Here is a 12,727-nt window from a genome sequence, read left to right as displayed (position 1 = left end):
CAACACAACAACTTGTGCAACTAATTAATATTATCAACTTAAGTTTGACTGCGCTCCAAAGCTGATTTCCATTTTTTTCGGCCAGGTGGAAATTGAATACACAGCAAATATTGCGCATTCGCCGTGTTGCTTTGTTTACGCGATGCGTTCTATTTCTGGATTGCGAAATTAATTGCGAATCAGAATTGAAAAACAATTTTCCCAGCCAATTGTTTGGCATAAAGGAGACTGAAATGAAAGATGTATATCGCGGGGAATAAAAACAAAAACGAGGACAATAAAAAAGCGTTCTTCGACGCCTTTGTCCTTTCGGTTTTATGATGAGTTTTTCACGTGCCGCTGTTCACCCTTGTCAATTCCAGTTGCAGGATACCTTCCCAAAAAAAATATGGAACATGAAAGGAAGCCAGTGGACTCTTGTCAATAAAAGTTCCTTAAAGCCGAATGGCAACTTTTTCATTAGTTTTTTACTTTTTGGGGGAGGAGTTCAACTACAAATTCGTTTGTATTTTTAGAACATTTCCCAGTGCCGAGAAAATATTATCGATGACTTTTTATTCTCGAGCACGGCCCATTATGGCCTGGCCGAAATGCGGGGAAAATCAATCAATAAACGAGGAATCCCAGCTGAAACTAAGCCGGGCCATAAGCTCCACGGGTCCAGGAAACGTGAGGACATGACAGGAATCTGCTCTCGTCCTACGACAATGAAAAAAGGGAACGGGCCCGAAGCCGTAAGCGGAATAAGGGCCTTTCGAGGGTGGTGGCCCCGGGCTATTGAATCGAATACGCATTGAAGTCGCCCTGCCGCCGATTTATATATGTCTGTATGTACATATTCGGCCCACAATCTCGCCCTCTTAACTTCGAATTGAATTTGGCTTGGAAATTGTGTGTTTTGCCGCTGATGGATGGTTGTCTCTCGCCTGTTGTCCAACTGTATTGCCAGGTTTTTCTCGTTTTGCGAAAATGCCAAGTATACAAAATGGAATTAATTACAAATACAGCTCATCAGGGACAGGCACGAGAATTTGTTATAGGGATTTTATTTGCAAAAGGAGAAAAGAGGATTTTGAAAAGAGGAAAAGTAGTTTGATTACGGAAAAGATGGTCGTCAGTTGTAACTAAGGACTTGAGCTTTAGGTGTTTTTCAAAGGCCTTAAGCAATTTTAACTCAACTTATCGGAAATCCTATCTCCCGAGAAAATGAGTTAAAAAAGCAGTGGTCCTTTTTTCCATTAGTTTCAAAAGTAACAGGTTTCCAAAATAAATTTTGTTAAATACTCAAAGCAGAAATGTTCGAACTTTACCACGTTTGCTACTTTTGCTATCGTAACAAAGGTATAATAGTAACAGGTATTATAAAAATATGCAGTTATCGTTAAGAAAACATAACAATATAGGTTCCCACCCAGTTTTTACTATACCAATTATAAATTTTATAAACGTTGAAAACCCTTTTCTAATATTTGCAGTCAGTTATTTATTGCATAATAAAAAACTCCCAAAACAATTTAAATAATTTACCAGTACAAGTTCGGATACCTGAGCACAGTCATAAAAAATGCCTGAAAATAATATTTACCTGCTCTACTTGTATGAATTACTTTCTGTAAGTCCACAATCATATTACTGAATTTCCTCAAGTTCTGGTGTGTTTTGATGTACTGCACTGTTTTCCTATAACAGTCGTTTCTATTATACTTTTCTAAAGATTTGCAGTCCAATAAGGCAGTCCAGCTATCAATAGGTATATTATTGCGTATATTTCTGAATATCTCTTTGGATTCCTGAACACTCCGATCCCCCATCGCACCTATACCCTCACCAATACCACCCAACCGAGTTCTCCCACCTGCTTAAGTAGGCGACTTGGCTGGCTTATTTAATTTCTGTTTGCTTTTTAGTTGTGTTTGTTTATCAAGCAATGCCAACCCTTGAGCAATTGATAAGCGCGTGAAATATTTAATCGCACGGGGAGGCAAACAGAAATGGCAGCAGAATCGGAATAAAACCGTGGAAATGGAATGGATTTGAACACGAAGCGAGACTCACCTGACTTTCTGCTTTCGGCTGTCACCTGCTGGCGATGATGTTTTTTTTTTGGGTGGTGAATCTCCTGCGTCCACCTGTTTCACCTGCTACTCCCCTTTCTCCTTTATTATTTCTTCTCGGCCTTTTCCTTTGCTTCGCTTTCGCTCTTTATGGCTAAAACCAAATGTAATTTGTTACTTTCGTTGATTTTTCTTATTTTTTTACTTTTATTTTTGGCTGTTGGTGGGTTTTTCTTACTATTGTTGTTGTTTCTTTAAGCGAGGACTTTGAAGTTTTTACGAAAAATCTGTTATTACATTTTGATTGATAAAGCGTATTTACCGAGATTTTAACAATTTTGATTTTTCATGCTATACACATTTGAAAAGCCAATAAGATGAACTACTGCAATTACGCTAATTGGAATGGTTCACAGCGCATGTTAACCAACTTTATTATTTTGCGGTTTTGTTTCAACTTTAAGTAAAAACGAGCTTTTCTACCAGCTAGTTGCTTCAGTTTTCTCTTAAATTAACTAATTCTTTTTTCTATATTTATCTTGTCGAACTCAAATTGGTTTTCCAACTATAATACTCCAACTTTTTAGCTCCCATTAAAGTTCAGCCGAAAATAAAAAATATTGCAAAAGTCATGTTTATCAAGGATTTACATATGACTATCTGTGAAGGTTTTGTTTAAAGTCGAAATAATATTGTTTTGTGTTTTTTGGCTATGTAACAGATTTACTAATTAGCCGCTCGAATTTACTTTTCGCTTGAAAAAACATTTTTGTTTTTGTGGAAAATTTTCTCTGTGTACTTAAGTGCAATAGTTGTTTATTTTTGAACTGCTACAGTGGGGCTCCAAAATTTAATTTTAGGGTTTTAAAATTTAAATAATTTATTCCCGAATTCATGTTGCATCCTGAAAAAACCAACTAAACACATTATTGGCTTTCTGCACAGCGCATGCTTATCATTGATTTATGTTTCACTTTGTTTAAACTTTTAAAAGGAAACTGGTTTCTTGGCTTCTCGCCCATGTAATTGTTCAATTTATTTGGCCCAAATAAACATTGTTGTTTGTGTATACTTTTGCTGCCACCTTAAATCGTTGAGGTATAATATAATACATATGCACATTGTACATTTGTATGCTGTATTTTTGGTTGATTTTGATTTTTTTGCTGTTTGCAACTCCTACACTGTCTTTTTTTGCCTTGTAATAATATACGGGCAAATTCTGATTGGCATCTTGCAAAGCAGTCGCCCCTGACCCAATTACCGATTATCGATAGGAGTCGATAGCGCAAGTTGCAGTTGCATTTCTACTTTTTGAAAAGTTTGTCGCCAATTACTCTCATTTTGGTACGATAGATATGATCTTGTTAATTAAACGACTGCTGATTAGGACAGGTAATTAGTTAAGTGATCGCTGCACTTGTTTAACAATTGAGACTGGAAAAAAGTGCGCTCAAAACCGGCATTTGAATCATATGCGCAAGCCCCTTTCTCTCTGAAATCTCCTTTCCCGCTCTCTCTCGCGAGATCCCCTTTCTCCACCAGCACTCCACGCTCTCTCTGTCTCTCTTTTTCACACGCAGCTCTCGTGTTTATTGATTGTCCCCCACCGAAAAAAACCTTCAAGTAACAACAACAACAGCAACGGATAGGTAGATTTCTGTATGTATGTATATTGTTTTTCGGGGGGAGGGGGCTGGGGCGGTAGGCCACCTACACCACCCCCCGCCTACCACCCACCTCGTTTTTTATTACGCGCACGTAGTGTGTTTTTTTTTGCTCTCTTCTCTCATATTTTTACATACACTTGCACAATTGAAGAGAGGCGTAGAGAGAGCAGGTGAGGCGGTGGAGGCGGGGGGCGGGGCGAAGCTGGAGTTAATTGGCGAGCACGCTTTTCGGTTTTTGGGGCTTTTCTCTTCGCTGCAATTACTTTTTCAATTTTCAAACGCACATAATTCACCGATCCACCGACGCACACGGCACACGTTTGTTATCTTTCCCACCGGCGATTTAACCACAGTTAGTTGGTGGACTTTTTTTTGAAAATTTTTAATGGCAAACGTAAACAAGTGCGAACGGTGAAATATTTCGCAACCTCTGTATTCCGATTCCGTGTCGTGTCAGGCAAAAATTACAAAAAGTTTTGGGTTGCGGGTTGCTTAAATAGACTTTGTGCTCCCGCAAAAGCTTGCTCTCGGCGAAAGTTCTCTCTCGGGGGAACTCTCTTGTGTGGGTGAAAAAATACCAAATACGGGGCAATGGTGACGTCAGTTTTGCAGGTGGCGACAAAGGTCGAGTTTGAATTCGGCCCGCTAGGTGGCGTTACCGTTCAACGATAAATACCAACTCCGCTATGGTCACATTTAAACATTGTTATTGTGCACGTGCGTTCGTTTGTTTTCAGCTATTTAAACGAATTAATAGATTGCGAATCAAAACCATGCCCGCCACACCCGCAGCCAGCAAGCCCACGGAGCCGCACAAGTCCTGGAAGAAGGTGAACGAGGAGCGGAAGGCGCTGAAGCGACAGCGCAAGCAGGACAAGCTGCTCAGGGAGCTGCAGCAGGCCAAAGACGCCGAATCCCAGGCGGCACAGGTCGCCCAGACGAAGGACCGGCCCAATCCATCCACCCTGAGCATAGCTGTGCCCGGCTCCATCCTAGAGAATGCCCAATCCGCCGAGTTGCGGGCCTATGTGGCCGGGCAAATAGCCCGGGCCGCCTGCATCTTCCGCGTGAACGAGGTGATCGTCTTCGACGACGTGGGCATAGCCACCGCCCGCGAAACCAAGCGCAGCTACGAGCCGGATGCGGAGGGCACTGGCACGGGCACCGTGCGCAGCAGCTCCCTGCAACTGGCCCGCATCCTGCAGTACCTGGAGTGCCCGCAGTATCTGCGCAAGTACTTCTTCCCGCTGCACAAGGACCTCAAGTACTCGGGACTGCTCAATCCGCTGGACACGCCGCACCACCTCCGGCAGCAGAGCAAGTTCCGGTACCGCGAGGGCGTCATCTGCGACAAGAAGGCCAAGGAGGGGCACAGCTACGCGAATGTGGGGCTGCTCAACGACGTTCTGGTGGACAAGGCCATTGAGCCCGGCGTCCGGGTGACGGTGAAAATGGAGCCTCCAAATGGTAGGCTTTACTCCAGTCTTTTAGCTCCAGAACTAATCGATTGTTCTCCCCTCCAGAGACCAGCAGAAAGCAGCGCGGCACCCTGGTCAGTCCGGATGAGCCGCGTCGGGAGACGGGCGTCTATTGGGGCTACCAGGTGCGCATCGCCCACTCGCTGTCGGAGATCTTCACAAAGTCACCCTACGATTCCGGCTACGATGTCACGCTGGGCACCTCGGATCGCGGCACCAACGTGCACGAGGTGCCCAGCCAGTCGTATGGCTTCAAGCACATGCTCATCGTATTCGGAGGACTGCAGGGCCTGGAATCTGCGCTGGCCAACGACGAGAAGCTGACGGTGGACGACCCGGAGGTGCTGTTCGATCACTACGTGAATGTCTTGCCCCGCCAGGGATCTCGAACGATTCGAACGGAGGAAGCCTTGCTGATTGCGCTGGCAGCTCTGCAGGACAAACTGAAACCGGAGGTGGCTGATGTGGAGACCGATCTGAGCGACCTGTTGCCTCAAAGCGAGGATACTGGCATTTCTGTGCGCCGAGATGTATTGGTTAGCAAAAAGCAGAAGAAACGGAAGCAGGTGGAAGACACTCCAGAAGCACCAGTCGCTGAGGAACCTACTCCGCCGAAACCCTTGCCCAAAGTGGCTCGACTGACAGCCAATCCGTTCGGCGATCCCTCCCAGAGCTCAGAGAAAACCATCCACGCTGATGACGATTTCGAAGTAGTTTCCTCCACAACTGTTTCGGGGACAAGGCAATCGAGTGGCAATGAGGACTTGAGTCGGTTCGATTGAATGGAATAGTTGGAATTTTATTTTTGTAAATATACAGATCCATATGTGTTGCTTAAAGTTTCGTTTTTGATTTTATTGTTTTCCCACTATGCGTTTAACTATATTTAACCTATATTCCGTACTTTGTTGCTGCATAACTAGCTGTATTCCGATATAGACATCAACTTTTGTTCGAAACTTCTAATAGCTTTGCACTTACACACTAAATTAATACGTTTTAAAATGTCCAACGCGAATGTCAAAGCAAGAATTTAGATTCCGATCTCCCAGCATCTCTGCTAATTTACAATGTCCATCCTTGATAACTTAAACATAATGACCTAGTTGTCCCTATAGGATGGACTGTCTTTCTGTTATTTACACACTGGAAATGAAAGTCGAAAAGAGAGTCTAAAGCCCCCGCATCTGAATCTCTAAATGTAATATGTCGCCACATTGTCGCTGGTCATGATTAGCTACGGAATCGAGTCCTGGAACCGCGGCTCCGGCAGAAAGTCCTCCTCCAGCTCGATGCGCGTGTCGCTGTGATATCCGAGTAAGGATTCGGTGTCCTCCTCCACATGTCGGATGGGGAATGTTTTGCCATCGCCGAAGCTAAAGGGTGTGTGGTGCGTTATATTTGATCATTATGCGATGTACAACTTATCTTAGATAATAATAGGAAAGTGATTAGTTATGAGGGCGCTATTTTATATTCGAGAGATTGATTGATGATTCGGTGCTGGGCAACGGAAGCAAATCTGTTGGATTTTCTTTGGCAAATTAAAAACGAACCTTTGTTGCTGTCATAAATATATTTTAGAATCCATCTTAAGTTCGTCATTCGTAGACATTCAATAGAATATGTATTTAGGTATAATTGGTGTACAAAAGAATCAAAAGTATAAAAATCAACTTGCAAACAGTAACTAACTAACTACATAAATTAAAAGCATAGAGAAATGCCTGAATTTCGTGTGTGATAATAGTGTGTGATGAAATCTCGTTGCTTATCATTAGGTTTAAGTCTTGAAGATCGGTTGATATCATATCTACAAGGATGATTGGTTCCATGAATGTGTTAGCAAGGTACAAATCTTCTAATTTCCATTACAAAATTCGATCGATTATAACGGCGATAAATGCTTAATGTTAACTTAGTCGAATGTGGCTATGATTGGATATAAATACCCGACGAACTATATTGTGGTCCCAGCCATTTAAACATTTAAATAGCCTATCCTAAACCATAGAGGTAACTTATTGGCTTACTACAAACTGCAAAGCTGACAGATCTGGCAGTTTACTCGGCTATATAGGCTATAGGGTATAGTACAAACACAAATACATTCTACAGAAACATGGTAAAGGGGGAAATTCAAACTGGCAGATCGCCGTTCGGCGGGCGTGGGGATTCCTTGGCAGGATCGGCGCCAGCGGCTGCTAGCGGATGATCCCCGATCATATCGATGTACACGGCTGCCCCATTCGCTCCTCCTCCCTCCGCCGCCTGACTAGACCTGACTGCTGCCGTGCTGGAGTTTAAGGACTGGCCGTTTGCCAGATGCTCCGGCCGCTCGTCCAGCTCGTCCCGGAATCGAGATGGTGGCTGCAACTGCAACTGCTGCGTGGGCGGGGCGCTGGTGCTTCTTACTTGATGAGGCGATTGGTGGTGGTGATGGTTAGTGGAGTCGAGGGGACTAGCGCCAATCAACTTATCTGTTGGATTGCCATCTAACCTGCTGGTGGCCGTATCCCCCATGGCATCGTACCGCTGGACGGGCGAGGTGCTGGACACTCGGCTCTGGTCACTGGAGGTCGGATAGCTGTAGCCATCACCGCGACTAGTTCCGTGATTGTGAATAAGCAGAAGGGTGGGGTTTTGCGTTAAACAGAGAGTTTTAAACATAGGTATCGTTTGTTTGTTAGGTTTTCGAGTTGATTGTTGTTTTTTACAGTTTAGCTTGTTGTAGTTGTAGCTGTTGTTGGTATTGATTGCAGTTTGTTTGTTATATAATTTTGCACAAATGTGTGGACACGAATGTTGAAATTGATTTGGATCGACTGATCGTGTGTGGCAAGTGTTTTTAGTAAGCTTATGGAGTTCCCCGGGTTCTGGCAGAACTTTGGCATTTAAAATTAGTCACTTAATCCCGCAAACAATTGCAAAGTTATCTGGTTTTAGTTAGATCTAGGTTTCTATATCTAAAGCTCACTGGCATGGGGCTTCTCATTTTATTTACAAACAGAAACAACAAACGCAAGTGAAATGAAGTGGTAATTTTGATTAGGCTTAGAGCTAAATTACAAAATGAAGAACGACAACATAGTTTCATTGCTTTCCGTTCTCAGTTTTTGGGCATACACAGTTATTTTTCGGCTTACATAAATTATAAGGGTTAAAAATGGCTTTTAAATTATCTAAAATTAGTGATTTTCAACGGTTTCTTCGTTTTTCTTTAACTTAGCACACAGAACACACATCGAGAATTGTAACAGGTTTTAACTACGAAGCATGCCTTTAATTTGCCAAATTCAACATAAAAACCACAATCGTAAAGTATAAAAAATCAAATAAAACAAAAGCGCACAAATACAACAACTAAGGAGTGAGAGAGCTTCAAGTGCAGCACGGATTAGTAAGAATGGGGATGTGAGAATGCCAAAGATCAAGATGGTGTGGTAGGAGGACCGAGACATACCTGGAGAAGACGGGCAGGAGCCAGTACTGCCAGTCGTCGCCGAAGACCTCGCAGAAGTTGGCATAGCGACCCAAGTTGTAGCCGTTCTTATCCGGGCCGCCCACTCTGAAGATGGGCGCCCTAAATGACTCTAAGTGGAAGATAAACAGAGACGGCTACAGTCGGCCAGTAATTGGTGTGTCAGACCTCAAGTACTCACCGAGTGTCGTGCGATTCATGAGCACCAGGTAAATGTGGTAGCCAAACAAACTCACCAAACTAATGGCAAACATGATGGCAATGAAGAACAGGAACAAGATGTGAAAGCGTCCCATTCCGCTGGCGTTCAGTTGTCCCTGTGCCGAGTAACCATTATTATCGTACTTGGATCAGTAAGTACAAGTAGTTTAGAGAACATTACAGCGAAACGAGAGAATACATTCATTAACCAACAGGTCTTCGCATGCAGCGGGCAAGTAGGGTGGTAATAGGAGTGTAAAAAAGTCTGAAACTTACGGCACCTACCTTCCAGAAGTCGACAAAGTCGTGCAGCGAGGTGAAGGCCACATACAGGCAGTAGACGAGTGCGTAGCCCAGGAACAGCACGAAGTACTTGTAGTTGTAGAAGTTGACGCAGTTGTTCACCCAGGGGCAGTGGTGGTCCATCTTCAGCACGCAGCAGCTGCACACGCTGCAGTGGTGCGCCCGGTCCGGCTTGATGATCTTGCACTTTTCGCAGAAGCGCACGGAGCCGTTCATTGTGCTGGAAAGCGAATGTTTAAGGGTTTACTATAACTTATAACTATAACTATAGCTATAACTTATACTTTAAATCATATATGTTAAGCATAGAATCTGACTTCAATCATAAAAGGCAACAAAACAAAACTGTATTTATATAATTTGCAGGTGTAAAACTTCATGATCGAAATTGAAGACACATATTGATTAATTAATTGACATTAATGTAAGATTTTATGTTCAAAGTTACTAGTGCAGTAAGAAATAAGTATCATGCTAGGATAGTAAAACAATAAAATTAAAATTAAATTAAAAACGACATGGAGATTTAATTTTCGTTGACTTCTTGATTGAAGCTAGTACTAGGCTAGTACTAGTACTTGTGATTACTAGGCCTAAAAAATAACTAGATTGTGTGATAAAGTTTTTTCGAAATCCTAGAAGCTTTTTCACATATTTCGTAATAGTACAAGTAAATAGCTTGCGTTTACAATGGGTACAAACAAACGTTTGATAAAAAATTACAAAATTTCATAATTAATCAAAAGGTTTTAATGCTATTGAACTGGATGACATGGTAAATTCTCACCGATTAGTGACTGGCAAGTCTCGTGCAAAGTTGTTGAGAATGCGTTTCTGGGTGTCCGGGCTGTCGGCCCGGAATAGTCGCGTCACTTCCTCGTCCGGTATCCGCCACTGGAAAGGAGGTAAACAGAGTTATTAGTGAGATATTCCCAGTTTCTTCCGATAGCAACTGCCGATAAGGCGGGTGATTCACTCACCTGATCCGGTATTCGGCCCACGGAGGTCATTATGGTGCGCCAGTAGGACCACATGAACAGGGTGAGGAAGAGGTGGTAGAAGAGCAGCATGAAGATCATGCCAATGGTGTTCTGCGAGTTGCCTGTGGAGGGAGTAGGTACAAATGGATAGATTCATCCTCCCATTAGATGGCATATTCTATATGCAACTCACGGATACACAGCTCCACCACGTAGGCGTAGTAGGACCAGGCTATCACCGCGGTGATGAACAGCACCGGGATCCACTTGAAGACCGCCATGCAAAATCCGCAAGGAGTCTTCCGCCGTCGATGGTCGTCGTTTCCCATGCTATTTATGTGGGCCACCACTTCCGCAAGGGCGCGCGTGTCGCGGGGCGTCGGGGTCACCTCCACCTGGAGCTGGAGCGGATGGGGGGCGATCGATGGGCCTGCTATGGTGGCTGCTCCTCCAGCGGGCGCTCCTCGGGCCAATCCAATGTCTTTATCTGCTAGTGATTCACAGGCTCCGCAGGCTGTGTTCGAAAACTTTTCGGCGCTATCCGCTGCTGGCTTCCCCTTTTGGGCGGACAGGTGCTGGGTTTCACCTTAGCGCTGCGACATTTTTGTTATCACTTCCCAGATTTTCTGCTTTTCCAGATGAAATTAACACAATTTGGCTGTCAAATTGGGGAAACTCGAACTGGTTTAGGGATGGGTGCATTGTGCGTTGGGGGTGGCAGAGTCAGCGCTGCGTGACACGATACTATCGGTTGTGCGAATTAAAGGGAAATTTTTTTACCTCTTCTTAAAAATTTAAAAATTAAAGTTGAAATCTTTTATTTTTTAAAAAATTACAAAAACTAGTATTAGTTTTTATTTACGTTTAATTTTTTTTTTAATATTTAAATTTATAATTGCCATCACTAATAACTCTTGTTATTTGGTATTATTGCAGTATAGCCTAAATATGTCCTGCCAACGCATTAGTGCATTTCTTTCCACTGCCGGCTGGCTGTCGTTTTTTCAAAGAAACTCCTTTCATTTCGGGATTTCCCCGTGAATTAACAAGCATTCCGCAGTTCTCTGATCACAATGAGTCGCGAAGTTCTATCACCTCCTGTCCAAGCGATGAGCCAAAACCGGCGCTATAGGGTTAACATTGTTCACGAAGACTTCGGAGGCGACAAGTGGAATGGCCAAAATAAAGGGTCTAAAAGGCAGAACCAGGCCTACGAGGAACCAGGTGGGTGGATATTGTGGTTAATCGTGCCTGGTTAAATCCCCTCTCCCCAGATTTATATGGCGAAGACGATGACGAGGATGATCCGGCGGCCAGTAACATTGAGGAGTCCCCAAATGGCGACTTCAAGCTTGCTCTTCATGTGCCAAAGTGGGTAAAGCATCACCACAAAGCTGGCTTTCTCTAATACCCATGCCATTCCTTGCAGATCATTCTACGGCGGATTAATTGGCCTCAAGGGTTCTACTAAGCGCCGCATCGAGGAGGAGACCAGGACAGAGATCTACGTTCCACGTCAGAACGAGAAGTCCAACGACGTGGTCATCAGAGGCAAACAACGCAGTCAGTTGTGCGCTGCACTGCGTCAAATCCGCCATCTGATTACCTCGCTGCGGAAGAAGATGAAGCCCACCCACTTTTTGGCCGTGGCCATGAACTCCGGGGAAGTCCAGAAGCGTTTTGTAGAACTAAAGGTAATTATATGCTAAAATCGGGTACAACAAATACTCATCACAAACTCTCCTTCCAGAAAAGCATCTTAGAGGCTCAGTTGCCAGGCATTGATGAGGAGTTGTTCATGCCGGAGCGCAGTATCCACCTTACCTTAGGTGTCTATGTGCTCTTGGATGATGATGAACGCCAAAGGGCGCTCAAGGAGCTGGAAGCCTGTCGTCCCCTTTTGGCTGACCTAAAAACGCCCTTCGAAATGAAGGTCAAGGGCCTGGAGATCATGAACGACGATCCCAGCTTCACTCGCATTCTATACGGTCGCGTCGAGTCTCCGGAGCTCCAGAAGTTCGCGGATCAGTGCTTGAGCCACTTCCAGGGTACCGGACTGTGCGCCACGGATAACAACGAGCGTGAATCTATCAAACTCCACATGACCCTGATGAACAACCGCTACCGCAAGGAGGCAATGAAGTCTGGGAACAGTTTCGATGCCCGCGAGATCCTGAAGCGCTTTGGAGACTTTGACTTCGGAGCTGCACAGTGCCAGGCGGTGCATCTGTGCGTACTAAAATCCCGCGGAGAAGACGAGTTCTACAAGATATCCGGCAGTCTGCAGTTTTAAGAACAATTTGTTATAGATTTGTGTTCATTAGGATATGTAAATATGTACAAATATGAAATAACAGATCTATTTAAACTTTATATTTTAAAGTTTCCTTATTAAATCTTGGGCATTGTGCCTTTGGAGAATTTTTGCCTCTCCTCAGTTACAAAAATCTGGCCACAAAAATAATACTTTGCAATTATAGACTTGAAAATTTTGAATTTCTTCCCTAAAAGTTACACTAGTCGGCATAATTATTTTGACAGATTTGAATGTTAACTGTAC

The 12,727-nt window shown here is 43.7% G+C and overlaps 4 protein-coding genes and 1 long non-coding RNA gene across 17 annotated transcripts in view; 3 read left to right on the top strand and 2 right to left on the bottom strand.

Moving 5' to 3' along the window:
* Pka-R2 (cAMP-dependent protein kinase type II regulatory subunit) overlaps positions 1-4,185 on the bottom strand; it is a 32,718-nt gene extending 28,533 nt beyond the window's left edge. Inside the window, exons 1-2 of one of the 6 annotated variants that reach the window (XM_070214196.1) lie at positions 3,988-4,185; positions 2,056-2,208 (exon numbers count right to left, since the gene is read on the bottom strand). The gene's annotated coding sequence lies outside the window, so the exon portion shown is untranslated. Of the gene's footprint in view, positions 1-2,055; positions 2,428-3,987 lie in introns of those variants that run through there. The other 5 variants (XM_070214197.1, XM_070214195.1, XM_017157058.3 and 2 more) reach the window with 5 other exon arrangements.
* A 210-nt stretch (positions 4,186-4,395) lies between these two features.
* On the top strand, positions 4,396-6,039 carry LOC108067860 (putative methyltransferase C9orf114). Its single transcript, XM_017157115.3, has 2 exons — positions 4,396-5,191; positions 5,248-6,039. Exons 1-2 carry the CDS (start codon positions 4,411-4,413, stop codon positions 5,982-5,984), a joined length of 1,518 nt encoding a protein of 505 aa, XP_017012604.2. The 5' UTR covers positions 4,396-4,410; the 3' UTR covers positions 5,985-6,039.
* On the bottom strand, positions 5,981-10,864 carry LOC108067861 (palmitoyltransferase ZDHHC20-B). Of its 8 annotated transcripts, XM_070212665.1 has the most exons (8): positions 10,361-10,862; positions 10,168-10,289; positions 9,975-10,081; positions 9,161-9,407; positions 8,865-9,027; positions 8,666-8,795; positions 7,703-7,807; positions 7,349-7,616 (listed from the first exon to the last, which is right to left on the bottom strand). In XM_070212665.1, the coding sequence occupies exons 1-8, from the start codon at positions 10,494-10,496 to the stop codon at positions 7,478-7,480; spliced, it is 1,149 nt and encodes a 382-aa protein (XP_070068766.1). In that variant the 5' UTR covers positions 10,497-10,862; the 3' UTR covers positions 7,349-7,477. The 8 variants fall into 8 exon arrangements, with proteins under 8 accessions (XP_017012610.2, XP_017012611.2, XP_017012605.3 ...); XM_017157121.3 differs by lacking the exons at positions 7,349-7,616; positions 7,703-7,807 and adding an exon at positions 5,981-6,578 and having other exon boundaries at positions 10,361-10,864; XM_017157122.3 differs by lacking the exons at positions 7,349-7,616; positions 7,703-7,807 and adding an exon at positions 5,981-6,578 and having other exon boundaries at positions 8,865-9,000; positions 10,361-10,864.
* On the top strand, positions 8,073-9,239 carry LOC138912312 (uncharacterized). Its single transcript, XR_011417835.1, has 3 exons — positions 8,073-8,240; positions 8,432-9,036; positions 9,100-9,239. It is a non-coding gene; the product is annotated as an uncharacterized lncRNA (long non-coding RNA).
* Positions 10,865-11,161: 297 nt separating the features above from the next.
* On the top strand, positions 11,162-12,540 carry LOC108067796 (activating signal cointegrator 1 complex subunit 1). Its single transcript, XM_017156997.3, has 4 exons — positions 11,162-11,391; positions 11,442-11,538; positions 11,597-11,861; positions 11,918-12,540. The coding sequence occupies exons 1-4, from the start codon at positions 11,241-11,243 to the stop codon at positions 12,458-12,460; spliced, it is 1,056 nt and encodes a 351-aa protein (XP_017012486.3). The 5' UTR covers positions 11,162-11,240; the 3' UTR covers positions 12,461-12,540.
* Positions 12,541-12,727: the final 187 nt, after the last annotated feature.

This window comes from Drosophila takahashii, chromosome 2R, assembly GCF_030179915.1.
Source record: "Drosophila takahashii strain IR98-3 E-12201 chromosome 2R, DtakHiC1v2, whole genome shotgun sequence".
NCBI lineage: Eukaryota > Metazoa > Arthropoda > Insecta > Diptera > Drosophilidae > Drosophila > Drosophila takahashii.
This window is presented reverse-complemented; position numbering and strand designations above follow the sequence as displayed.